The sequence below is a fragment of the Musca domestica genome, unplaced genomic scaffold, assembly GCF_030504385.1.
Source record: "Musca domestica strain aabys unplaced genomic scaffold, Musca_domestica.polishedcontigs.V.1.1 8, whole genome shotgun sequence".
Taxonomy (NCBI): Eukaryota; Metazoa; Arthropoda; class Insecta; order Diptera; family Muscidae; genus Musca; species Musca domestica.
In genome coordinates, this window is record NW_026712409.1 from 10,194,697 (window position 1) to 10,217,992 (window position 23,296).

Below are 23,296 nucleotides of genomic sequence, written 5' to 3' on the forward strand. Positions count from 1 at the left end.
AATTTTTTTTTTGGTATATACACATATACATAAGGTATTTGTACATAAATACATACATATATATGTATATGTTTTTTTATAATTATTTTTTGTTTTGTTTTTAAATAACTAAAAAAAATAGATAACCTAAGAAAAATAAAATGCTTATTGTTGGTAGAGTTATTTCTCATTCTTTAAAGGGTAGACTTAATGAATATTGTTTTATGTATGTGTGTTTGGATGATTGTTTTTATATAAATGTAAAAAAGGAACCTGTGAATTAAACCTACAATGAACAAAGCTAAAAAAAATAATACATATTTCTCAGTTAATATTTAAAATAACAATAATAGTAATTAACTAATTCAAATTATAAGTGATGTTTTTTTTAATTTAAAATTAAGTTTTGTTTCTTTGATATCTTCTAAATACAAAAATAGATTTCGAGTTAATCACAGGAATATCAATCAAATCATTGATGAGAAAGAGTTAAAAAAAAACGACGACGACGAGTGTGAATAGTTTTTGAAATTCTCCTTAGGTGAAAATGAGTGTGAGTTATGAAGTGGCGGCGTTGGAGATCTATTTTCTATGGACAAAAAAAAAAGACGAACATATTTAATGGACTATTTGGAACTCGTTTTTGTGACAAGGTAAATTATTACCCATCTCATCATTAAGAATCATAAAAATACACAAATATACTTATGAGCTTACATACATACATATATATAAGTAATTTAAATTGTGGCATAAATATTATTATTATTATTTGTTTAAGTAGTATTATTGTCATTATCAGGATTTCTCTTTTGGTTATTTGTTTTCTTTTTTTTCGTTTAAATATCTTGTGGTCAACACTGGCTGGTTTTTTATGGCTTTGGAATATTGTGAAAAAATTTCTATGGAAGTAAACTACATAAGAGGAAGGCAAGGGATATACCATTCAATTGTCCCATTATTTATAATTTTTTTATGTGGGAGCTTGTGGTTCTTCCCTCCTCTCTTTGGAAAATCTATGGACTGTGGAAGTAGATATGCTAAGTCGATTTTTTTCTTTCAAAATAAAATGCCTCTTTTTATGATTCGAGTTTGGAAACTAAAGCTTTGAACCTTCTATATCTATCTGGTATTAATATAATAACAATTGTGGAATTTTTAATAGCAAATTAACGGATATAAGAAAGCAAAAATATTTTTGACTTTAAGATAAAATTTCAGAGATTTTTCAGTTATAGGAAAACAATTTAAAAGTAGCAAGTTTTAGGCTATAAACGTCTTTTTTTCCTTATAATTATTTTCGATTAAAAAATGTAAAAATTATATTATAATCCAACATTCTCAAACCAGTAAAGAAAGTCTTAAAGGCGGGCTGGGCCGACTTTATGATACCCTACACCACTTTGCTAATTTAGTAGAGCTCCGCATAACAATTAAAAGTTTTTATGGGAGAATTCAATCATACATGCTATGATTATAATTATAATTTAAAGTTCAAAAGACTAAATATGCCGAAGCATTTGTATCTTTTAAATTCGGACTTGTATTGCCCATTTGGTGCACAATTAATTTGAAATTGGATAAAGATATATATATGGGAGCTACATCCAAATCGGAACCGATCTCGATAAAATTTGACAAATGTATTTCTGAGCTGTATTTGATATATTTCCCCAAATATTGTTGTCACAGAGTGCATATTACGACTGCGGAGGACAAAAATAACAAATCGGATGAACAATATATATGGGAGCTGTAGCTATATCAGAACCGATTTTCATCAAATTTGGCATACTAGCTTCTAGACTCAATTCAGTCGTAATTGCCAAATTCCATCCCATTTGGACAAATATTAGACGTTTGGTGCACAATAAAAGGTAAATCGGACGAAGTTATGTATGGGAGCTATATCCAAATCTGAACCGATCTCGATAAACTTTAACAAATGTATTTCTGAGCTGTATTTGATATATTTCCCAAAATATTGTTGTTACAGAGTGCAAACTACGGCTGCGGAGGACAAAAATAACGAATCGGATGAGCCATATATATGGGAGCTATAGCTATATCTAAACCGATTCTCACCAAATTTGACATACTAGCTTCGAGACTTAATTCGGTCGTAAGAGCCAAATTTCATCCCATTTGGACAAATATTAGACGTTTGGTGCACAATAAAATGAAAATCGGACGAAGTTATATATGGGAGCTATATTCAAATCTGAACCGATCTCGATAAAACTTTAGCAAATGTATTTCTGAGCTGTATTTAATATATTTCCCCAAATATTGTTGTCACAGAGTGCATATTACGACTGCGGAGGACAAAAATAACAAATCGAATAAACAATATATATGGGGGCTATAGCTATATCTGAACCGATTTCGATCAAATTTGGCATACTTATTTGCAGGCCTAATTTGGTTGTATGTGCAAAATTCCATACTATTCGGGCTGATATTACACGTTTGGTGCACAATAAAAGGCAAATCGGACGAAGATATATATGGGAGCTATATCTAAATTTTGACCGATTATCTCCAATTTCAATAGGGTTCGTTCTTGGACCAAACAAATGATTTGTGCAAAATTTCATCTGGATAGGGCAATAAATCCGAACTGTACTTTGTGTACAAAAATACATGTACAGACAGACGGACGGACGGACATGCATAAATCGACACAGAATGTGATTCTATGCAGATCATCAAAAGGAACTATGGGTCTATCTCGTTTCCTTTTGCCTGTTACACCTTGTGGTGTATAAAAAGCGGAAAACGGTTTCATTAAAAAAAGTCCTTTATAGACATATCTTATCTTTCAAAACATATTAATTTCCCACAAACGTTTTCAAAACAAATAAATTTCCCATAAAAGTTTAGAGGATTTCTCGAGGAAATCTCTTAAATTTAATAGATTTCCGAAAAAATGCTGACATTTCCCCTTTCTTATATCCGTTACAACTCACACATGCTTGAAAACGAAAACTATATAAAAAAAAGTTCCTAGGAAAAATTAAAAATTAAGAGATTCCATTAACCGCTACTTTCAGGTATACTACTAAAGTCTAAGTCTTTAAAGGCCGGGACGGCTGTGATCATCGGGACCACTACTGGAGCTGGCTTCCGATGGCATGGGACTGGCGGTGGCACTGCGATCATAGCCAGTCTTAATGTCCTGAGTGATAAGCTCCTAAAAGTAGGCTTTAATTAATATCAATTTTTCAATTTAAAATAACATTCTCTTACCTCATCAGCTTCGGTATTCTTGACCACAGCCTCTGTAGCCACTTCTTCATTATTCACAGCCTTTTCGGCCCACTCCTTCAGATATTCCACAATATTATGATGGCCGAAATTCTCTGCCTCATCTACGGGCATATTACCCCAACGATCTTTGGGATTGTGTGGAACATGACACTGTTCCAACAGGAAACGTACACAATCCAAGTGACCCTCGGAGGCAGCCAAATGCAAGGCCGTACGACCATCATAATCGGCCAAGGTAATATCCATGCCAGACAAACGATGTCTACGCAGCGCCGTTACATCTCCACTCGCTGCCGAGAAGAGCAAATTGACAATTGACAAGCCTTTGGTTTCATAGCGATGTTTGCGAGGATCTTTCTTATTCGTGGCATGTTTCAAATTATCATAACGATGGAAATTGAAAACATTCACCAATTCCTCACAGAATTGTACACCACGAACACTGTTGCCCAATTGATCTAGCGGAGGTGACCAGGCAAAAATACCCATAACATTGGGTATGACCAACATCATGCCACCGCTGACTCCAGACTTGGCGGGCAGGCCCACTTTGAAGGCAAACTGACCAGAGTAGTCATAGGTACCGCACGAATGCATAATTGACAGGACATCACGTACCACCTCGGGCCGGAAAATTTTCTCCTCTGTGGTGGGACAAATACCACCATTGGCCAGGGTGGCGGCTATGACAGACATTGCTTCGCAGGTGGTTTCCATGGAGCAGCACTGTAAGAAAAGAACAAAAAAATACGATTTGAAAAAAATGTTAATGAAAATGGAGGGTCTGAAAGAAAAAACAGCCCCTATTCGGATAGAATTCGTGTCGCTTGGAATCGTAAAACCGGCCCCTAAGGGGAATGTTGTTATTAAGTCTTTCCTTCCGTTTGTAACTCATCGAACTGTTCATTTTAGACCCAACAAAGTATATAAATCCTTGATCAGAGTAAAATGGGAAGTCGATTTAGCCATGGGGATGAAGAATAAGGGAGCAATATCGGTAAAGGCTTTCATATAGCCCCGTATAATTGTACCTCCATATATTAGGTATTTTGATAATTTTTGCCTTAGTTTCTAGCGGAATAGCTTAAAATTCGGTATTTGAAGTTTATAAGTGGCAGAACATTTATAATTGGCAGGACATTATCCATATTGGTCCATGCTTTTGTATAGCTCCCATAGAATTGTAACTCCCGATATTAGAGGTCTATGTTTTTTCCTATAGGTCTCATATAATTGTACCTCCCCATATTTGGTATTTTAATGATTTGAATCTCAGCTTCTAGCGGAAAAACTTAAAATTCGTAATGAGTCAAATCTGCTGTGACAGAACATTGTCTATACGGATCCACGTTTTTCTATAGCCCCCATATAATTGTACCTCCGCATATTTTGCATTTTGACGAGTTTAACCTTCGTTTCCAGCGGAATAGATTAACATTCGGTATTTGGAAGTTTTTGTGAGTTCTTTCTACTGTGGCAGAAAATTGTACCTCCCGATATTCGGTATTTTCCCGATTTCAGCAACAGTTTTCAGCGAAATAGCTTAACATTCGGTATTTAGAATTCGCAATAAGTTCTTTGTACGCCGACAGAACATTATCCATATAATCTGTCCGTCTGCCTATGTATCCTTGTGAACAAAATGCAGGTCGCATGAATGAAATTTTCCAAACAATATTTGTTTGGCCCAAGGATAATCGAATCAGGTTTAGATATAGCTCCCACATATATCTTCAACCGATTTCGGGTTAATTGTGCACCAAATAGCCAATATCGGTCCAAATGACCTGAATTTAGGCATATCTGGCCGATTTCAGTTCCCAAGCAAAAACATTTGATGAAAATCGGTTCAGATATAGCTAAAGCTTCCATATATATGTTTCATCCGATTTGGTGTTGAAGTCCCTCACATTCGCACTCCAAGAAATTTATATATGGTACCAGATATCAGATACAGCCCAGAAATACCTCTGCCAAATTTTATCAAAATCGGTTCAGATTTGAATATAGCTCCCATATATATCTTCAACCGATTTCGGTTTAATTGTGCACCAAATGTCATTATCAGCCCAAAAGTCCTAAATTTTGGTACATCCCTTCGAATTCAGTCTAAAAGCAAGTACATCGAATTCCCATACATAGGTTTCATCCGATTTGGCCTTTAAGTCCCTCACATTCGTAATATGCATTTGACAGCAACGTTTTTTGGTACCAGATAACTTATAGGGTTAGGAAATACATTTGCTAAGTTTTATCGAGATCGGCTCAGATTTGGATATAGCTACCATATATACCCTTAATCCGAATTCAGGTTTATTGTGAAAATAATGACTAATATCAGCCCAAATGGAGTAAATTTCCAAAGTACGTATTCATTTTGTGGAACTCGGCTCCGATATATATATTTTTTAATACAATCCTTCTCGAAGTGCTATCATGCACTCTATAGCAATGTTATTTCGTATAACAGATTAAAATGTCCCCGTCAAATTTAGTGAAAATCGATTCAGAATTGCATATGCCTCCCATGCCTTGATAGGTGGTATGATCTACTTCAAATAAATTATTTTGTTACGGGAGCTCTACTAAATATGCATAGTGGTGTAGGGTATCATACAGTCGGCCCGTCCGATTTTTACTTTACCCTATTGGTTTTACTTGTTTTTTTTTTTTTTTTTAGTTCTCTCACCTGGAAATAAAAGTCCATAACCTCCTTGAGGTTTGTACGCTTCGGATAACATTTATTTTCACGCATATAAAAGCCCAAGGCATAGTTGCGATCGGCAGCTTCTCGCTCGGACAAGAATACGGCATTATTAAAGCCGATATTATCACCGCCCGACAGACGTTTGAACCAATTCATGACATAATCGAATTTCTCGGCCATTGTCATTTCGGGTTTGATCAGGGCATGGATGAGGGAACAGGTTAATATGGCACCAGCATTGATCATGGGATTGTGGGGTTTATCTGGAAAAAGGGAAAAAAGACAATTTAAAATAAGAAATGATTTAAAAAAATATTTATTAGTAAAATTGAAAAAATCAGAAAATTATTAAACATAAAATTTTAAAAAATTTAATAATAATTTTTAATTATTAAATTTTATTTATTTATGTTTAATATTTATTTCCGATTTCTCTAATTCCTCTTCACACTTACTATTATAATCCAATACGAGCTCGTTGAAATTCCGACCACTTGGCTCCTGGCCAACATACGAGTGCACCACATTGGGTCCCAACTTTTCCAAGGCAATGGCATAGGTCAGGGGTTTGCTATTGTTGTTGCAAAAGGAAAATAATAAAGTAAAATTTGTTGCAATTAATACGAGAACAGACCTTTAGAGAGATAGCTGAGAGCAGTGTTTGTTTTTTGTTTGGCATTTTAGCTTAACGAATATTCGTTCGTTTTTCGAACAAACGAGCGAGCGAACGAACGAATGGATGAAACAACAGTGGGTGTGGTTTGTATGGATGGGATGATGGGTCTAACAAACAACGAAGAACAACAGCAGCCCATCACACTTTGGAGGTGGGTAAGCACAACACAAACACACCACAGCATTCACATTCTCACACACGCCTGGGCAGAGGTGACCAACAAGCTGAAATCAATGAACCAAGCAGGCCGTTTCTTTTTTCTTTCTTCCTTTTATTTTAAGAAAGAAGTGGCTCGCCGCTTTGCTCACGACTCTCACAACGATGTGATCGAACTGCAATAATTCTCATTAGATTTTTTCTTTGGAAAAACAAAAAAATTTAGAACAAAAAAACCAGAATACAAAACCAACCTGACCGGACTGATCTAGCGACAATGAATGAAAATTTGTCCATGGCAAATGAAAAGAATTCGTTGGCAAAAAAAATAATTACCTGCAACTTTGCAATGTAAAGGGTATGTCGACATCGCCAATGGAGTAGCGTTGGCCATCAATGGTGCAAATACTGACACCCCAGGATTCGGGGCTATAGCGGGCCAGCTGGGGTATGTAATCGGCCACCTTGCCATCGGTGTTGCTTTTACATTTCCAATAAATGTCCTCGACATCCTTGACAAAGCCCACAAAATCGGGTATGACAAACTGTTGGCGGAAGGCCTTGGCAATCAGGACAATGTTTTGGGCAACCACACTGCAAAAATAAATTTAAAAAAATTAATAAAATTATTTATAAAAAACTATTATTTTCACTTACGCCTTAAAAGTCTCACGATTCAGGTTTTGGGTCTCAGCCGATGACCCAGACTCATAGTTGGACAACTTGTGCACCTTTTTTAGATTTTCCATCAACTCCTTGATACGTGGATCACTGCGCCGTATGCCAGTGGTCTTGAGGGCAGCCAGGAATTTGCCCATCGATATAAGACCCGTCTCCTCATTGTAGAACATATCAAACAAGACATCTTCGGCATTGCGTTGTTCCTGTTCACGATGACTGTGCGGGGGCAAGGGGGAAAAGAAGAAAGGTTATTAGTAAATAAATATTCCAGAAACGTGATCGGACACATAGTTATATATTGATATCAGCTAAGCATGCTATACAAAAATATACAGATTTATTTACACAAAAGGACAAACGAGACAAAAAACAGAAAATTTTTAGAAAAAAATTCAAAACGGAAGTAAAAAAGTGCTAAGAATCCCTTGTGAGGTGATGTGCTAAAAAATCAGGCAGACTAAAAAATTTGGCAACATTTTCTTCGTGCTTTTCCAAAATCAAAATTATTTTCTATCCTTTGAAAGGGCGGTACCACCTGGGAGGGAAGACAAGGCAGTTTTTTTAGAATTCGTACTAATTAGTACAAAAAACTGTGTTTGTGAAGTTAACATTCTGAATTTTTAGAGATGTAATTTTGAATGCTTGCACATAGGCTATTCTTGATGATATTCCGCAGACAAAATTGCAGTTTTGAGAAATTCGTACTAAAAGTACGAAATTATACTAAATATTGTTCTGATATAGCTGGAATTCTAAAAGTTGTAATACAAGTCTTCTAATATTGTTAGAATTTTCTTTGAAATTTAATTTAGAAAATCGTACCTTTCTTTGGTACTAAAAGGGTACAAATGTACTGAATATGAAAAGTAGACTATAACTCTGGACTATAACGCTGGAATTCTAAAATTTTTTATACAAGTCCTTTAACATTGTTAGAATTTTCTTTGAAATTTAATTTAGAAAATCGTACCTTTCTTTGGTACTAAAAGGGTACAAATGCACTAAATATGAAGGAATGGTACCATAACTCTGAAATTTGGTTAGGGGTCACTTCTGGTGTATGTGAATCACGATAGGTACGAGATATCACTTAATTGAAGTTTTCAAAAACTCGTACTAAAATGTACTAAAAAAAGTACCAACAAATGTACTGTTACATTTGGAGTACGAAATCTTACAGTTGGGATTCTAAAATTCGTTATACAAAACTTCTAATATTCTTAAAATTTTTGTGGAAATTCAATTAGGGAAATCGTACCTTTTTGGTACTAAAAGGGTACAAATATACTAAATATGGTACCATAACTCTGAAATTTGGTTAGGGGTCACTTCTGGTGTATGTGAACCACGATAGTTGCGAGATATCAACTTAATTGGAGTTTTCAAAAAATCGAACTAAAAGGTACTAAAAAAGGACCAGGAAATATGCTGTTGCACTTAGAATTCCAAAATTCGATATCAAGTTTTGCTCAGTATTTTTCGAAATTCGACTAAAAAATCGGACCTAAATATTGTACAAATACAGGTAAAATGCTGAAAATTGATAAAAAGGTTTTAAAAATTTGTTAGAATCTTCTTAAGAAAATTGCATCTTTTTTGGTACTAAAAGGGTATTAAGTGTACTAAATATGAAGGAGTGGACCATACTCCTGGTGAATGTGAATCACGATAAGTACAAGATATCAACTTAGTTGGCAGTTTTCAAAAACTCATACTAAAAGGTACTAATAAAGTACCAACAAATGTACTGCTGCACTTAGAATTCGAAAAGTAGTTATCAAGTTTTTCTCATCCTTTTTCGAAATTCGACCAAAAATCGTCCTGTTTTTTTAAGTATAGTACAATTTGTGCCAATACTGCAGTAAATAGCACTAAATCAAAAAAGGTACTAAAAAATTTATTTTTTCAGATAAACTTTACACTTTCGAAGGTTCGTGTATAAATGCGAACATGGAGGTACTTTAAAGTTTCTAAAAATAGTACAGTAACTCTATGACTTGGCATGAGAGTCTCTTCTAGTCTGAAGGGGTTAAAAAGGGCATAATGTACGAAAGATCGTACTGATCGACTACAAAAAAGAATTAAAAAGTACTTTTCGAGCAGAAAATTTGGTATCGTAATAAGAATCATAAAATTATTGAATTAAAATGTTTCGTTAATTTCATTTAGAACAAGTTAAAAAGCACTAAGTTCGGCCAGGCCGAACTTTTAATACCCTCCACCATTTGCAACGAATTTGGAAATTTAAAAAAAATAAAATCCTTAAAAAATTCTGTTAAAATTTTAAAAATACCGAATATAGCCGTCATATTGGGGTCTATACGACGTGGACATACATAGGCATTGTTTGTCATAAGCCATTACCATATTCAAATTGGAAACTTGAAATAAACGGTGAATAATGTAGCTAAAATCATCAAAATATCGTATATAAGGAGCTGCCGTTAAATTGGAGCTGTGCAAAGACCTGGACCAGCATAGACAGTTTTCTGTCACAGGCTGTAGCATCCATTACGAACTTCAAATACCACATTTCAAACAATTTCGGTGGGTATTGTACCTAAAATCGTCAAAATACCGAATATGGGAAGTACTGATATCTGGGGCCTATACGAAGACCTGGACCCGCACAGACAATTTTCTGTCACAGACTGTAGTATTCATTACGAACTTCAAATACCAATTTTCAAACAATTCCGGTGAATAATGTCGCTAAAATCATCAAAATACCGAATATAGGGAGGTACCGTTATATCGGAGTTATACGAAGACCTGGACCTGCATAGACAATTTTCTGTCTTAGGGTGTAGTATCCATTTTGAGCTTCAAGTACCAAATTTGAAACAATTCCCGTGAATAATGTCGTTAAAATCACCAAAATACCGAATATCAGGAGGTACCGTTATATGGGGGCTATACGAAGAAATGGACTTGCACAGACAATTTTCTATCTTAGACTGTAGTATTCATTACGAACTTCAAATACCAATTTTCAAACAATTCCGGTGAATAATGTCGCTAAAATCATGAAAATACCGAATATAGGGAGGTACTGATATATGGGGCCTATACGAAGACCTGGACCCGCACAGAAAATTTTCTGTCACAGACTGTAGTTCCTATAACGAACTTCAAATACCAAATTTGAAACAATTCCCGTGAATAATGTCGTTAAAATCACCAAAATACCGAACATCGGGCGGTACCGTTGTATGGGGGCTAGACGAAGACATGGACTTGTACAGACAATTTTCTATCTTAGACTGTAGTATTCATTACGAACTTCAAATACCAATTTTGAAACAATTCCGGTGAATAATGTCGCTAAAATCATCAAAATACCGAATATAGGGAGGTACTGATATATGGGGCCTATACGAAGACCTGGACCCGCACAGAAAATTTTCTGTCACAGACTGTAGTTCCTATAACGAACTTCAAATACCAAATTTGAAACAATTCCCGTGAATAATGTCGTTAAAATCACCAAAATACCGAATATCGGGCGGTACCGTTGTATGGGGGCTAGACGAAGACATGGACTTGTACAGACAATTTTCTATCTTAGACTGTAGTATTCATTACGAACTTCAAATACCAATTTTGAAACAATTCCGGTGAATAATGTCGCTAAAATCATCAAAATACCGAATATAGGGAGGTACCGTTATATGGGGGCTATATGAAAACGTGGACCTACATGGCCCATTTACGAACTTAACCTGCCTACTGGAAAAATAAACATGTGTGATTACAACAGACAGACAGACGGGCAGACAGACAGACGGACATCGCTAAATCGACTTAGAATTTTACGCTGATCAAGAATATATATATATATACTTTGTTGGGTCTGACATGAGTATTTCGAGGAGTTACAAACGGAATGACAAAGTTAATATACCCTCCATTGTATGGAGGAGGGTATAAAACTGTTAGCTTTTGGTACCCAAAAAAGTACCAATAGTAAAAATTGGAAAGTAACAGAGCTTTAATTTAAACATTTGGTAATTTTTGATGTGGACATGCAAATGAAAAGAACTTCGAAATTTTAGTAATTTTTGTGTGACAGGTCGAAAAAGTTGGAAGTTGGCAAATTGTGAACTTTTCTGTATTACAAATGTACTAAATGAGTACTGATGAGAAACTAAGAATGTACGAATATTACAACGTGTAAAGGAGTAGAAATGGAGTCCTGAAATTCCACTATTAAATTCGTTATAAGATTAGATCTATCGTACTGAGGCCGAAAATTGATTTTAAGTATTTCCATGTCGTAAATCGCACTACTAGCTCCATTCCAATATATGTGTAAAGATGGAATACTGAAACTATTCGAATATAGTACTAATTTGACATGTGGAAATCATTCATTTTGAAATATATAACTAAGAGAATACGAGAAGTTTTGAAAAAATATCCATAGAGTGGGATTTCCTAGTCAAAATTTGATATATTCATTAATACCGCTGTAAATTTGATGGATCAATAAATATATTTTGCACATCATTTTCATTGTTTGTTTTCTTATATTTGTGCTTCATGATATAAAACTTTAGGTTTTTAGTCCAATATAATATCATATATCACTTCATTTTATAATTTATTGTTCTTTTCTTTCGCTTATCGATTATTTAATTTTCCACATTTTCTTCATTACCGATTCACTATTGGTAGGCACCTCAGACAGTAATATTCGATCATGATCGCTTCGCGGTATGCAAATTCCATAACCTTTTTGATCGATTTAGCAAGAAAAAGATATTAAAACTTAAAAAGAATGTTTCGATTTCGTTTTTTTTCCAAAGGATAGTTAGAACCGCCTTGTCCGACTAGTAACCGCCAACTGGCCACAATTCCACAACGGCTTCATATATCAATCAGCATTGCCTCCAAATTTTCGTCAGCAAATCAATTAAGAGCAATTTTTTAGCATCGCCAACAATTTTTTTTGCCGATTGATTTCAATAAAACAAAACAATTGTTAATTATTCGGAACCAAATATAACAACGCGTCTAAATAAAGAAATAGAAATCAAAGTGTCTTTGCCTTAATTGGACGTGATTGACAAGTAAAATAAAAAGGGCAGTTAACACTGTTGCCACTACAAGCAACAAGAACAACTAAGTGATCGCAGATGTGACCTGAATGGGGGGAAGGAGAAAATAACAAGAACATGCGACCATAAACTTGAAATTTGGAGATGGAGGGGCTTGGTTAAACTATTTTCGTGAAAGTGATTTGTTTAAAATTCTTTCCCTTAAATAGAGGAGATTGGGTATGGGGAGTATGAGACCATTTAGAGGTATATAAAAGGCGAAAATGTTGGGGTATATAAAAGGGGTCGATATAAATTAGTAGACAAAAAATCCACATGTTTTATATGTTTATTAATACTTCTATGTTGTACGAATAATTTGAAAAAAAAATTGTGAGTCAAATTTGAGAAACTGCGTTCAATTGTTTTTATCATTTTCGTATTTCGGTATATTATATTTTTGCTAATTGCTAACATTTTTATTTAATTTTTGACAACGCAAAATAACCGTTGTTTAATCAATTTATAAATTAAATCTACTAAATGTATGGTTTGTAGGCAGACAGAAGTTAAAAAAAAAATAAAGATTACGCTCAAAGTTCAAACGATGTGACAAAAATATTTACTTTGATATCTTCATCTCAGCAAAGAGACAAGAATTTTAATTGTTAATTTTGGGTCCACAATAATAGGTTGAGCCAAAAAATGTTAAAAAAAAACTTATATATAAAACAATTTTTTTTTGTTTATCCCAAATAATGGCAAATTCCTTCTTTCAAAAATAATTATACTTTTATCAACAATCTATGTGTGCATGTTAATTGAGACATTGCTAATAAAACCGAATTCGAAAGTGTTTATCTATTGTGCTATAGGTCGTATAACTGATGTCGTTATGTATACGCCATGGATAAATCTAATACTGAAACTTAAGCGAAAGTTAAACTTAAAAAATGCTTAAAATCAATATATATTCTTATATGTGGCCGATATGATCCATTTTTAAAGCAATAATTCTTGAAGTAACTCCATAATTTTTTAGTGTTATGTATTAGATTTTGGGAAATATATTTCAAAATATCGGGGTTCTATTGTACATGGTCAAGGCTATATGAAGGAAATTAAAAAGTTTGACCTTGGAACCCGAAACACTTTTGGTAATTTGATCTAAAATCCTACTACTATCAAATATAGTTGACGTTTTCCTCAAATATGTTAAATTTGTCGAAAATAAAAAAATTTGTAGTTGCAAAATGATCAGGCTTAATCCCATTATTGTTGTTTTTATAATAACAACGTTTGTCTATTGGTGGAAAACGATGGTAATGTTTACCAGGGGTAAGGCAGAGAATACCTAGGTTTCGGAAAGAGCCATTAAACCTCATCAGTTCCCTTATCTTTTGTCTGCGATATTCTCCCCATGAGTTATTTAAAAAGCAACTCCTATGACAGAAAACTTTTTTACCCAAGTGACGAGATCGTTAGCTCAATAGAACTCTTACATCACATTTTATAAGAGTTATAATTATTCAAAATTTTGAACCTTTGTAGGGGAGGTACTTGCTGGAGTGGGTGATACTGTCCATTTTCGCAACTAATATTGCAAATATTAGGATTTCCAAAATGGGATTAACCTTTCTTTTTTGTGCGGTAAAATTTATATATATATATATGTATATATATATATATATATATATATATATATATATATATATATATATATATATATATATATATATATATATATATATATATATATATATATATATATATATATATGTATATATATATATATATATATATATATATATATATATATATACATTTTTTTTGTGTTTGAATAAATCTACCTTTTGTGTTTGAGGTACTAGAAGAAGTAGACCGATATTGCCTATCTCCAAAATCGATATTAGTTTGATAATAATATTATGATGTACCACGTTGGGACTAAATCGGATATTCCCTTCGGGAGTTATCATGCGCACCAGCCGGCCAAATATCGGAAAGTTGGTTATAAATGTCCCTGAAATTCTTCAACCGAACTTCCAAGGGCTTTAAAAAAACTATTCTTCTAATAAGATCATAAATTTAAATGGGGATACCTTCTAAAGATCACATATCGGGTAGACCCTCTAAACCTATTCTATAGAGAAGATACTGTCGAGATCTTCTATGAGTAGAAAATCTTATATTACAAGAAGAAACTATAAAGGCTTTCGATGAACAGAAAACCTTCTCATGGGTTTTTATAAGGACAAGACTTTCTTAAAGCCCATTTTGAACAGAATATCTGATCAAAAGATCTGTTATAAACAAAAGACCCTCCAAGCATTTTCTATGAACAAATTTATAAAGATTTTCAAAGGAGAGGAGAACTTTTCATAACATTCAGTGAAATTTGTATTTTCTCAAGGTCTTCCTAAAAGAAAAAACTCGCCTCTCAAGATTTTTTTTCCAATGAAAATGAGGTATTTTATGGAGAAATGACTTATTCTCCTATATAAAGAGAGGAATTTTCAAAAGAAGAAAAATACCTTCTCAAAATCTTCTATGACGGAAAGGTTTTATTAAAGTCTTTTATGAAAAGAAGACCTTCTAGTAGACTTCTAGAGTGAGCTTCTAGAGTTTTTATTGTGAGAGAAAATCTCATCAAGGTCATCTATGAAGTTTTGACTTTCTAAGGATCTGCACGAAAGGCTTAAAAACAATTCCGGTAAAAAAAAAATGTAGCTGAAATCATCAAAATACCCAATATCGGGGGTACCGTTGTATTGGGGCTATACGATATTATGGGCCTTCCTTCCAGGGGGGAAGGAAGCAGGAACTTCTTGGATAGATTTTTAACAAATTCTGAATTCTGAAAAATTTGGCTACAATAATCTACATTTGAGCTAATTTAAAATTATTATTTTGAGGAGTCACAACTAGAAATGTGCCAATCTAGTTCATAGTTTACTTCACCATATAATAAATGTATGAGTGACATTTATATTTTTTATATTACTCATACGCAAAGTTTTCATACACACCACCGGGTTCTACGGTACTTGATAAGAAAATAGTTTCGTTCGATGGAACCAGGTTGTCACAATTCTAGTTTTGTATTCACTGGTACCATATGGCGTATGAAGTCTGTCATTACTTATACGACACTACGTTACACAGTAGTTAAACATTGGATATTTTTCAGCCTTAAAGTCTAAATTTTCAAAATTTTGTAATTTTTTTTTTTATCAGAATTTCCTGTCAAAATTTGACAACTAAAGACTTGCGCATTACCTTACATAAAATCTGAGCGATAAACAATTTTCAATGCATCCAAAAAAAATAAAACTTCAAAGACCGAAATATTTTGGCCTTGTCACAGACTATTTTTAATTATACATTAGCGGAAATATTTTTTCAGAAGTAATTGGTAATTTTTATGACTTTGAAATATGATTCATATCAAAAAATATACTTAAATATTCTTTTAGTTTTCTGTGTCATTTTTAAATACATTTTATATACAGGAAAAGAAAATTGAATATTTTAAATAATTTATGGAAAAAACACTAGACAAAGACACGACTAAAATTTTGGCAACACATTTGATGATCTCAATCTTAGGAAATTGATTTGAAAAATAATTGCAATTAAAAAAGGTAATTTAAAGCAAATAGCAATGAAAATCTACAAATCAAATAATTGCAATCAATTTTGGAAGTTATTTATTTATTTTTTATTCTAAATACGTACAAAGGAAGTAAAGTGCAAGTGTGGAAATTAATTTAAACAAAATACTTATACTAAAAACCAAAACAGAAAATAATTTCTAGGAAAATATATCTAAAATATTCCTTTAGCCCAGACAAAAACACTTGTTTCACAACGGAACGTCAAACGGAAAACAATAATGGAAAATCAACGGAAAATCAAATTGGATTTTCTAAAAAAAACAAATAACTAAGAAACGAAGAAAATAAACGGATACTCTAAAATAATATCATCATCATCATTACTCACGGTCTGACTGAGTAGCAGCGTTTCTGCAAACTGTTTTGTTTTTTTTTTATTTTTGTTTTTGAGTTGTGTATCAATGGGTAATCGAATTTGTTTTTTAACAAAATTGAAAATAAACAAAAAATAATTACTTAGAGGAAAAACTAATTTGTTTGAGTAGAAAAATGCGAGTCTGGACTTTTCTAGACACTTTTGTTTTTTGCAAAATTTTGCATTCAACAAGGGACCCATTTTGTGCATATGTGAAATGTGAAAAATTGATGAGAAGACTACTTTGGCGAATGAGAAATGTCTATGCACACAAACACACATTCATCATACAACCCATGGTACATTAATTTAAATCACTCATACGCTATGTGGGAGCAATGACAAGTTTTGAAATATGATTGTTCGGAAGAAAAATTAAATGCGATGGGAAAAAATCTTATAAAGAAATATATTTGCTACAAAAAAAAAAATAATTTTATGGAAGATATCAAGGCCAAATAAGGGCAGGCGAAAAGACTAATTTTGACAAAAATTTGACCTTGTAGTTTTTACACTATTGTTATTTGACTTTTTCCATATTTCAAATCACAATTAGGTATTTTGACAACATACTTAGTTGTCAGATGGGCTTATTGGCCGACCTTATATACAGCGTGAGATGAAAAAAAAAACCGCAACCAGCTTCAGACTGCTGTCATTTGTAAGCCACTCGTCCGACAGTTGTTAAAATTATTCCTGTCACTGGACTCATTATATTGTTTATAAGCGTACAAAAGCATTTTGGTGAGAAATGGAATTCAAGCGTGATAGTGTGATTTCTTTATATTTGGCTCGAAAACCACAAGTGGCTATCATTAGAGCTCTCCAGCATTTAAATGTGAATAAGTCTTTTGTGTCTCGTACCATCGCTCGTTACCGTGATACTGATACTGGTAGCCCGACGTCAAGGAAGTGGACGGAAGAAAACAGCAACATCAGCAAAAATGGTTCGAAAAGTCAAGAAGCGAATTGACCGAAAACCGCATCAAAGTGGCTCGTGAGTTGGACATATCGCAATATTCCATTCGGCAAATATTGAAAAATGAGCTCCGAGTAATGCCATTGCCATTGAAATTCCAAAAACTGCATGAACTTACACCGCAACAGAAAGAAAATAGACTCAAAAGAGCCAAAGAGTAGCTACGCTTGGCCAAAAGTAGTGAACTGCCGAATTTGGTTTTTCCCGATGAGAAAACCTTCGTTGTCCAGCAGTTTGTAAACGAACAAAATGATCGTGTTTACTTGCCAAAGAGGTCAGCTGAAAATGTGCACGTTCAGTTGGCCACCAGAACTAAAGCGCTGGCCATTGTGATGGTGTGGGCCGCCATAACAGCCGATGGTCGCTCTCCGCTCGTATTAATCGACCGTGGAATCAGAATAAGTGCCGAATATTATCGCGAAAATATTCTGGAGGGTGTATTAAAGCCTTGGGCACGCAACCATTTTAGCCGCAGAACTTGGACATTTGAACAGGACTCAGCACGCGAAACCCAAGAACGGTTACAAAATGAGGTTTCTCGTCATTTCCAGCGTACAATGGCTAAATCTTCGGATACCAATCCCTAGGACTATTGTATCTGGAGTTTTTTGGGAAGCAAACTTTGGCACTAAAAAATACCAAAGTGCCGAACACCTCAAGCAAGCGCTTCGCAGAGAAAGGACCAAAATTTCGCAGTACAACATTCTGACTATTGTATCTGGAGTATTTTGGGAAGCAAGCTTAGCACTAAAAAATACCAAAGTGTCGATCACCTCAAGCAAGCGCTTCTCAGAGAAAGGGCCAAAATACCGCAGAACAATATTCGGGCAGCATGTTACGGTTTCATTGGCCATTTAAAGGCCATAATTCGTGTCAAAGGTGACTAAATCCGAACAAATCTGAACTTATTCTAAAATTTGATGCTATTCCCGACATTATGATACCCTCCACCATACATAGTCATTCCGTTTGTTATATATATTCTTGATCAGCGTAAAATTTTAAGACGATTTAGCCCTGTCCGTCCGTCTGTGATAATCACGCTACAGTCCAAATGAATTAAGATAGGAAGCTAAAATTTTGCAGAGATCTCTCTTTTGTCTGCAGGCAGGTCAAGTTCGAAGATGGGCTATATCGGTCCACGATATCGTGTAGCCCCCATATAACGGTAACCCCCCGATATTCGGTATTTTGACGATTTTAGTCACATTTTTCAATGAAATTGTTTGAAATTCCACACAAGGTGTTCTTTGTGAGCACTTTACCCCCTGAAAGCGTATTGTTTATATAGGTCCACAATATCGCATATCCCCCCATATATCGGCACCTTCCGATATTAGGTATTTTAAAAATTTCAACAGAACTTTTAATGTATTTTTTTTTTTTGAAAATTTTTTAATTCGTTACAAATGGCGGAGGGTATTTAGAGTTCGGCCCGGTCGAACTTACTAATTTTTTATCTTGTTTTCGTTCATTAAATAAAATTTAAATGATTAAATTATGATGTTTGACTTTGTTGCAGTTTTTTATCTCACCCTTTAGACCACAGTCGAAATTGTCTTTATAAATTTCCTTTAAAATTTGAATATTTAAAAATTCAAATTTTAAATTAAAAATTCACCAATATTCCCTCCCCTAAATTTGTTCCCAGTAATTAGAGTTCGCCATGAAAAATTTAGTATCTATTAATTTCTATTTATTAGAGCATTGATAATTTCCCATTTTATGTGTATGGTAAACGTTTAAGTATCATTTTTGCTATTAATTAGTTACACACATATCCAATAGTTTTCAAAATTAATATTAATTATACGACACGATGAACCACTATTGGTGATAATTAATAGTTCGAGTTGAAATGTCTAAAAATAACTCAAAATTCAGGACCACAGACATGAAAATGAATATTGTTTCACACCACATCCACACACACACACACAGCAACACTCACACAGTATATAATAAATTATATTAACACCATATATGGACAAGAGACGAATTGAAAAATTCGAAATTTTTTTAATGTCAGAGATAAATATTTAAATAATAAAAAAAGACTGTCTTAATATAAAAAATATTCGTAAGAAAAATATCGCTAAATAAAATTCAATTTATTTTTAACCACAACGAAATTTTTCTTTGAGGTACCTAATGACGTATGATGACCGACATATGGTATACGTCAGTATGTCGTCAGTTGCATACAATAATCTGCCACATGGCATTGATAATATAGATTTCAAATAGTTTGTTATTGCGTTCATACATAATAATGTTGATGTTATCGGTAGAATATATATGTATATGTGGTCTTTGCAGAACCATATGATGTATGTATTTTTTCAATAACTATTTTTTGACTTTTCTCTTCTATATCTATAAAAGAGGAAAATGTTTGTATGTTTGTTTGTTTGTTTGTTTGTAATTTATGGACTCGAAAACCGCTGAATAGATTTTCCTGAAAATTTCCATTTATACTGCACCATCGCCTGAAAGTAACATAGGCTATATACATTTTTGAATTTCCACTTGGAACTGGAGATATAGCATCAGAATCGGAGGTACCTCCCAAAAATTTAGAATTTATATGCACATATCTATTGATTGGTTGAAGATACAGTCTCCAAATTTGGAACACGTAACGGAATTTGGAACAAAAATAAGTTTGCCAAATTATATTGTAATCGGTTCAGATTTGGATATAGCTCCCATATATATTTTCGACCGATTTCGTTCATTTGATGCCTCAAACACAATATGAATGTTTGTCAAATTATATTGAAATCGGTTCAGATTTGGATATAGCTCCCATACATATTTTCGGCCGATTTCAAGCATTTGATGCACCAAACACGTTATGTATCCCCAATTTCAATGAAATTTGAAACGTGTGATAGATTTTATCTAAAAAATTGATTTCCCAAATTATATTAAAATCGGTTCAGATTTGGATATAGCTCCCATATACATTTTCGGCCAATTTCATGTATTTGGTGGACCAAACACGATATGTATTTCCAATTGTAATGAAATTTAAAATAAGTATCGGAATTGGGAGCCAAAATTAATTTGTCAAATTAAATTGAAATCGGTTTGGATTTGGATATAGCTCCCATATATATTTTCGACCGATTTCATGTATTTGATGCACCAAACACGCTATGTATCCCTAATTTCAAAGAAATTTGGAATGTGTAGCGGAAATTAAAACAAATATACATTTGTCAAATTATATTAAAATCGGTTCAGATTTGTATATAGCTGCCATATATATTTTCCGCTGAGTTCACATATTTGATGCACAAAACACGATACGTATTTCCGATTCCAATGAATTATATTCAAATACGCTCAGATTTGATTATAGCTCCTATATATATACTCAGCCGATTTCTATTTGATGCACCCAAAGACAGAGAGACAAAATCTGGCACCAGAAAAAATTGCCAAATTATATTGAAATCAGTTGAGGTTTGGATATAGCTAACATATATATTTCGGCCGATTTCATACATGTTATGCACCAAACACGATATAAAAGACCGATTCCAATGAAATTCAGAATGTGTGACGGAATTTGGTTACAATAATAAATGTGACAAATTAATTGGAAATTAGTTAAGATTTGGATATAGCTCCCATATATATATTATCGACCGATTTCACATATTTGACGCACCAATTTCAATGAAATATGAAAGGTGTGGCGGAGTTTGGTGTAAAAGTATTTTCTTTAAAATTATATTTAAATCGGATCAGATTGGGATATGATTTTAACAAGAACCATTGGCCCACAACGCCTTAGGCTAACACTAAAAAACGAAGTATGTTGCTATCTCGAATTCACTAATTGCAATAGAAATGCCACTCAACTTCAAAAGATTGCAGTTTACTGCACGCTTGGTATTTGCTATGAAATAAATAAATCCGAAGGACAAACCCTTCGTGTATGTATTTCATGTTACTGATTTTCTAATGGTTTTGGTTATTTACGCATTAAAGTAGTGCAATATTTTTTTTTTTTTAATTTTTCAATTTGTTTTTTTTTTTTAACCAACATATATTCGTAAATAAAATTTTGAATGCATATAAAATCAAAAGGGGTAGCGAAGCGAACCGGGTTCAGCTAGTAGATATATAAAAACGACCTGTATCATCAAATATAGAAGGCGTCATATACTATTCTTCTGGTAAGAAAACAACTTTAAATGAGAATACCTTCGAAAAGTCACATATTGAGAAAACCCTCTACATGAATTATATAGATAAACTACTGTCGATATCTTCTATGAGTAGGAATTTTATATTACAAGAAGAAATTAAAAAGGCCTTTTATGAACGGAATATCTTCTAAAAGGTCTGAATGACTTTCGAGTGTTTCTAAAGGTTTCTAAGTTCTCCCATTAGGTGGAGGCATTTTTAAAGTCGTCCAAAAAGAGAATGTCATATCAAGGTATGTTAGGAAAGAGAAGGGCAAAGTCTTCTATGGAAAAAAGTTATTCTACGACGGAAATGACTCTATGAAAAGAAGATCTTTCATGGTCTTTTGTGATCAGAACATCCTTTTAAGAGTTTCTATAAATGGAAGACCCTATTAAATTCATCTATGCAGAGAAGCCCCTCTCAAAGTCTTTCTCGCTGGCCTCTATAAATAGAATTTTCAAATATATTCTGTGGAGAAAGGTTTTTTCTTCAGAACATCATTTTTGAGATATTCCCTGAGGAAAACACCTTTAAAAGATAACTTCTGTGGAAGAAGAAAAGCTAGAACGAGGATTTACCCGGTAGAATATCTCTTCTAATGGTATCTTCGGTGAAAGCAGGGTACTCCTTTCAGAGACTCTCTTCCATAAAGGCTTTCTTCCATTGAATACTCTTCTATGGAGCCGATCTTTTAAGGGTCGATTTTTAGGGTTTACTCTGTAGGAGATTACCTCTGAAAGATTCCTTCTGGTGGTATCTTCTATAGAAGCGGAACAATTAGGGGAATATTACATAGAATATGTATTTTTCGGAAAGATCTTTTCATTGGAAGCAGAGTACACCTTATGTAGAAGAGATCTTCCAGAAAACTTTTTCTCCACAATATATCTCTTAAAGCCATCCTCCAAAAGAGGCTTTTCCTTTGAAGACGCTAAGAAGGCTTTTTCCCAAACAAAATATCTTTATAAATAATATAATAGAACTTTTGTGAATTATTTTCAATAGAAGAGGGATGGATGTCTTTCCCATGATATAGCATCTTTTTAAGGACTTCTCATTAGAAGACGAACTTTTAACATGGAGGAAGCAACGGTATCTTCCATAGATGGAGACTTTAAAAGGATTCTCCTATAAAATGGCATTGCAAAATTTTCCCTGTTTAGGATATGCAATAAAAAGATGATAATTTACTGCCCTTCTATGAAACAAGAAGGTATTCTCTACAACAATGCCTTTTAGAGGCCTCCAGGAGATATTCTATCTATAGAATGCCCATTGAATTTCTTCCATCCATTGAAGATTTATGGAAGATCTTCTGCTTGCAAAAAAACTTATTTTAAAGGCTCTGGATCCTATGAAAAAGCTTTGGGAGATAATAATTGTAATTAAAATATATTTGAAACCCCTTTAAAATACAGGTATGTGTGATGCATACTTTTAGGCTGTAGACATATATATTTTTATACCCTCAGCCATATGGCTAGAGAGGGTATATATCATTTGTTATACCCTCAGCCATATAACTAGAGAGGGTATATATCATTTTATACAGCAAAAACGTGCCTCATCGAAAT

The 23,296-nt window shown here is 33.6% G+C and overlaps 1 protein-coding gene across 5 annotated transcripts in view; it reads right to left on the minus strand.

Annotated features, from left to right (window-relative positions):
• Positions 1-237: 237 nt before the first annotated feature.
• The window catches only part of LOC101890121 (glutaminase kidney isoform, mitochondrial), a 53,104-nt gene continuing 30,045 nt past the window's right edge, over positions 238-23,296 (minus strand). For 3 of the 5 annotated variants that reach the window (XM_005174812.4, XM_005174813.4, XM_020038409.2), the window contains 6 exons: positions 7,446-7,685; positions 7,125-7,382; positions 6,412-6,527; positions 5,939-6,219; positions 3,229-3,975; positions 238-3,172 (listed from right to left, as the gene is read on the minus strand). In XM_005174812.4, coding sequence (XP_005174869.1) covers positions 3,056-3,172; positions 3,229-3,975; positions 5,939-6,219; positions 6,412-6,527; positions 7,125-7,382; positions 7,446-7,685 — 1,759 coding nt within the window. In that variant the 3' untranslated portion in view covers positions 238-3,055. Of the gene's footprint in view, positions 3,173-3,228; positions 3,976-5,938; positions 6,220-6,411; positions 6,528-7,124; positions 7,383-7,445; positions 7,686-12,129; positions 12,278-16,513; positions 16,544-23,296 lie in introns of those variants that run through there. The other 2 variants (XM_005174810.4, XM_005174814.4) reach the window with 2 other exon arrangements.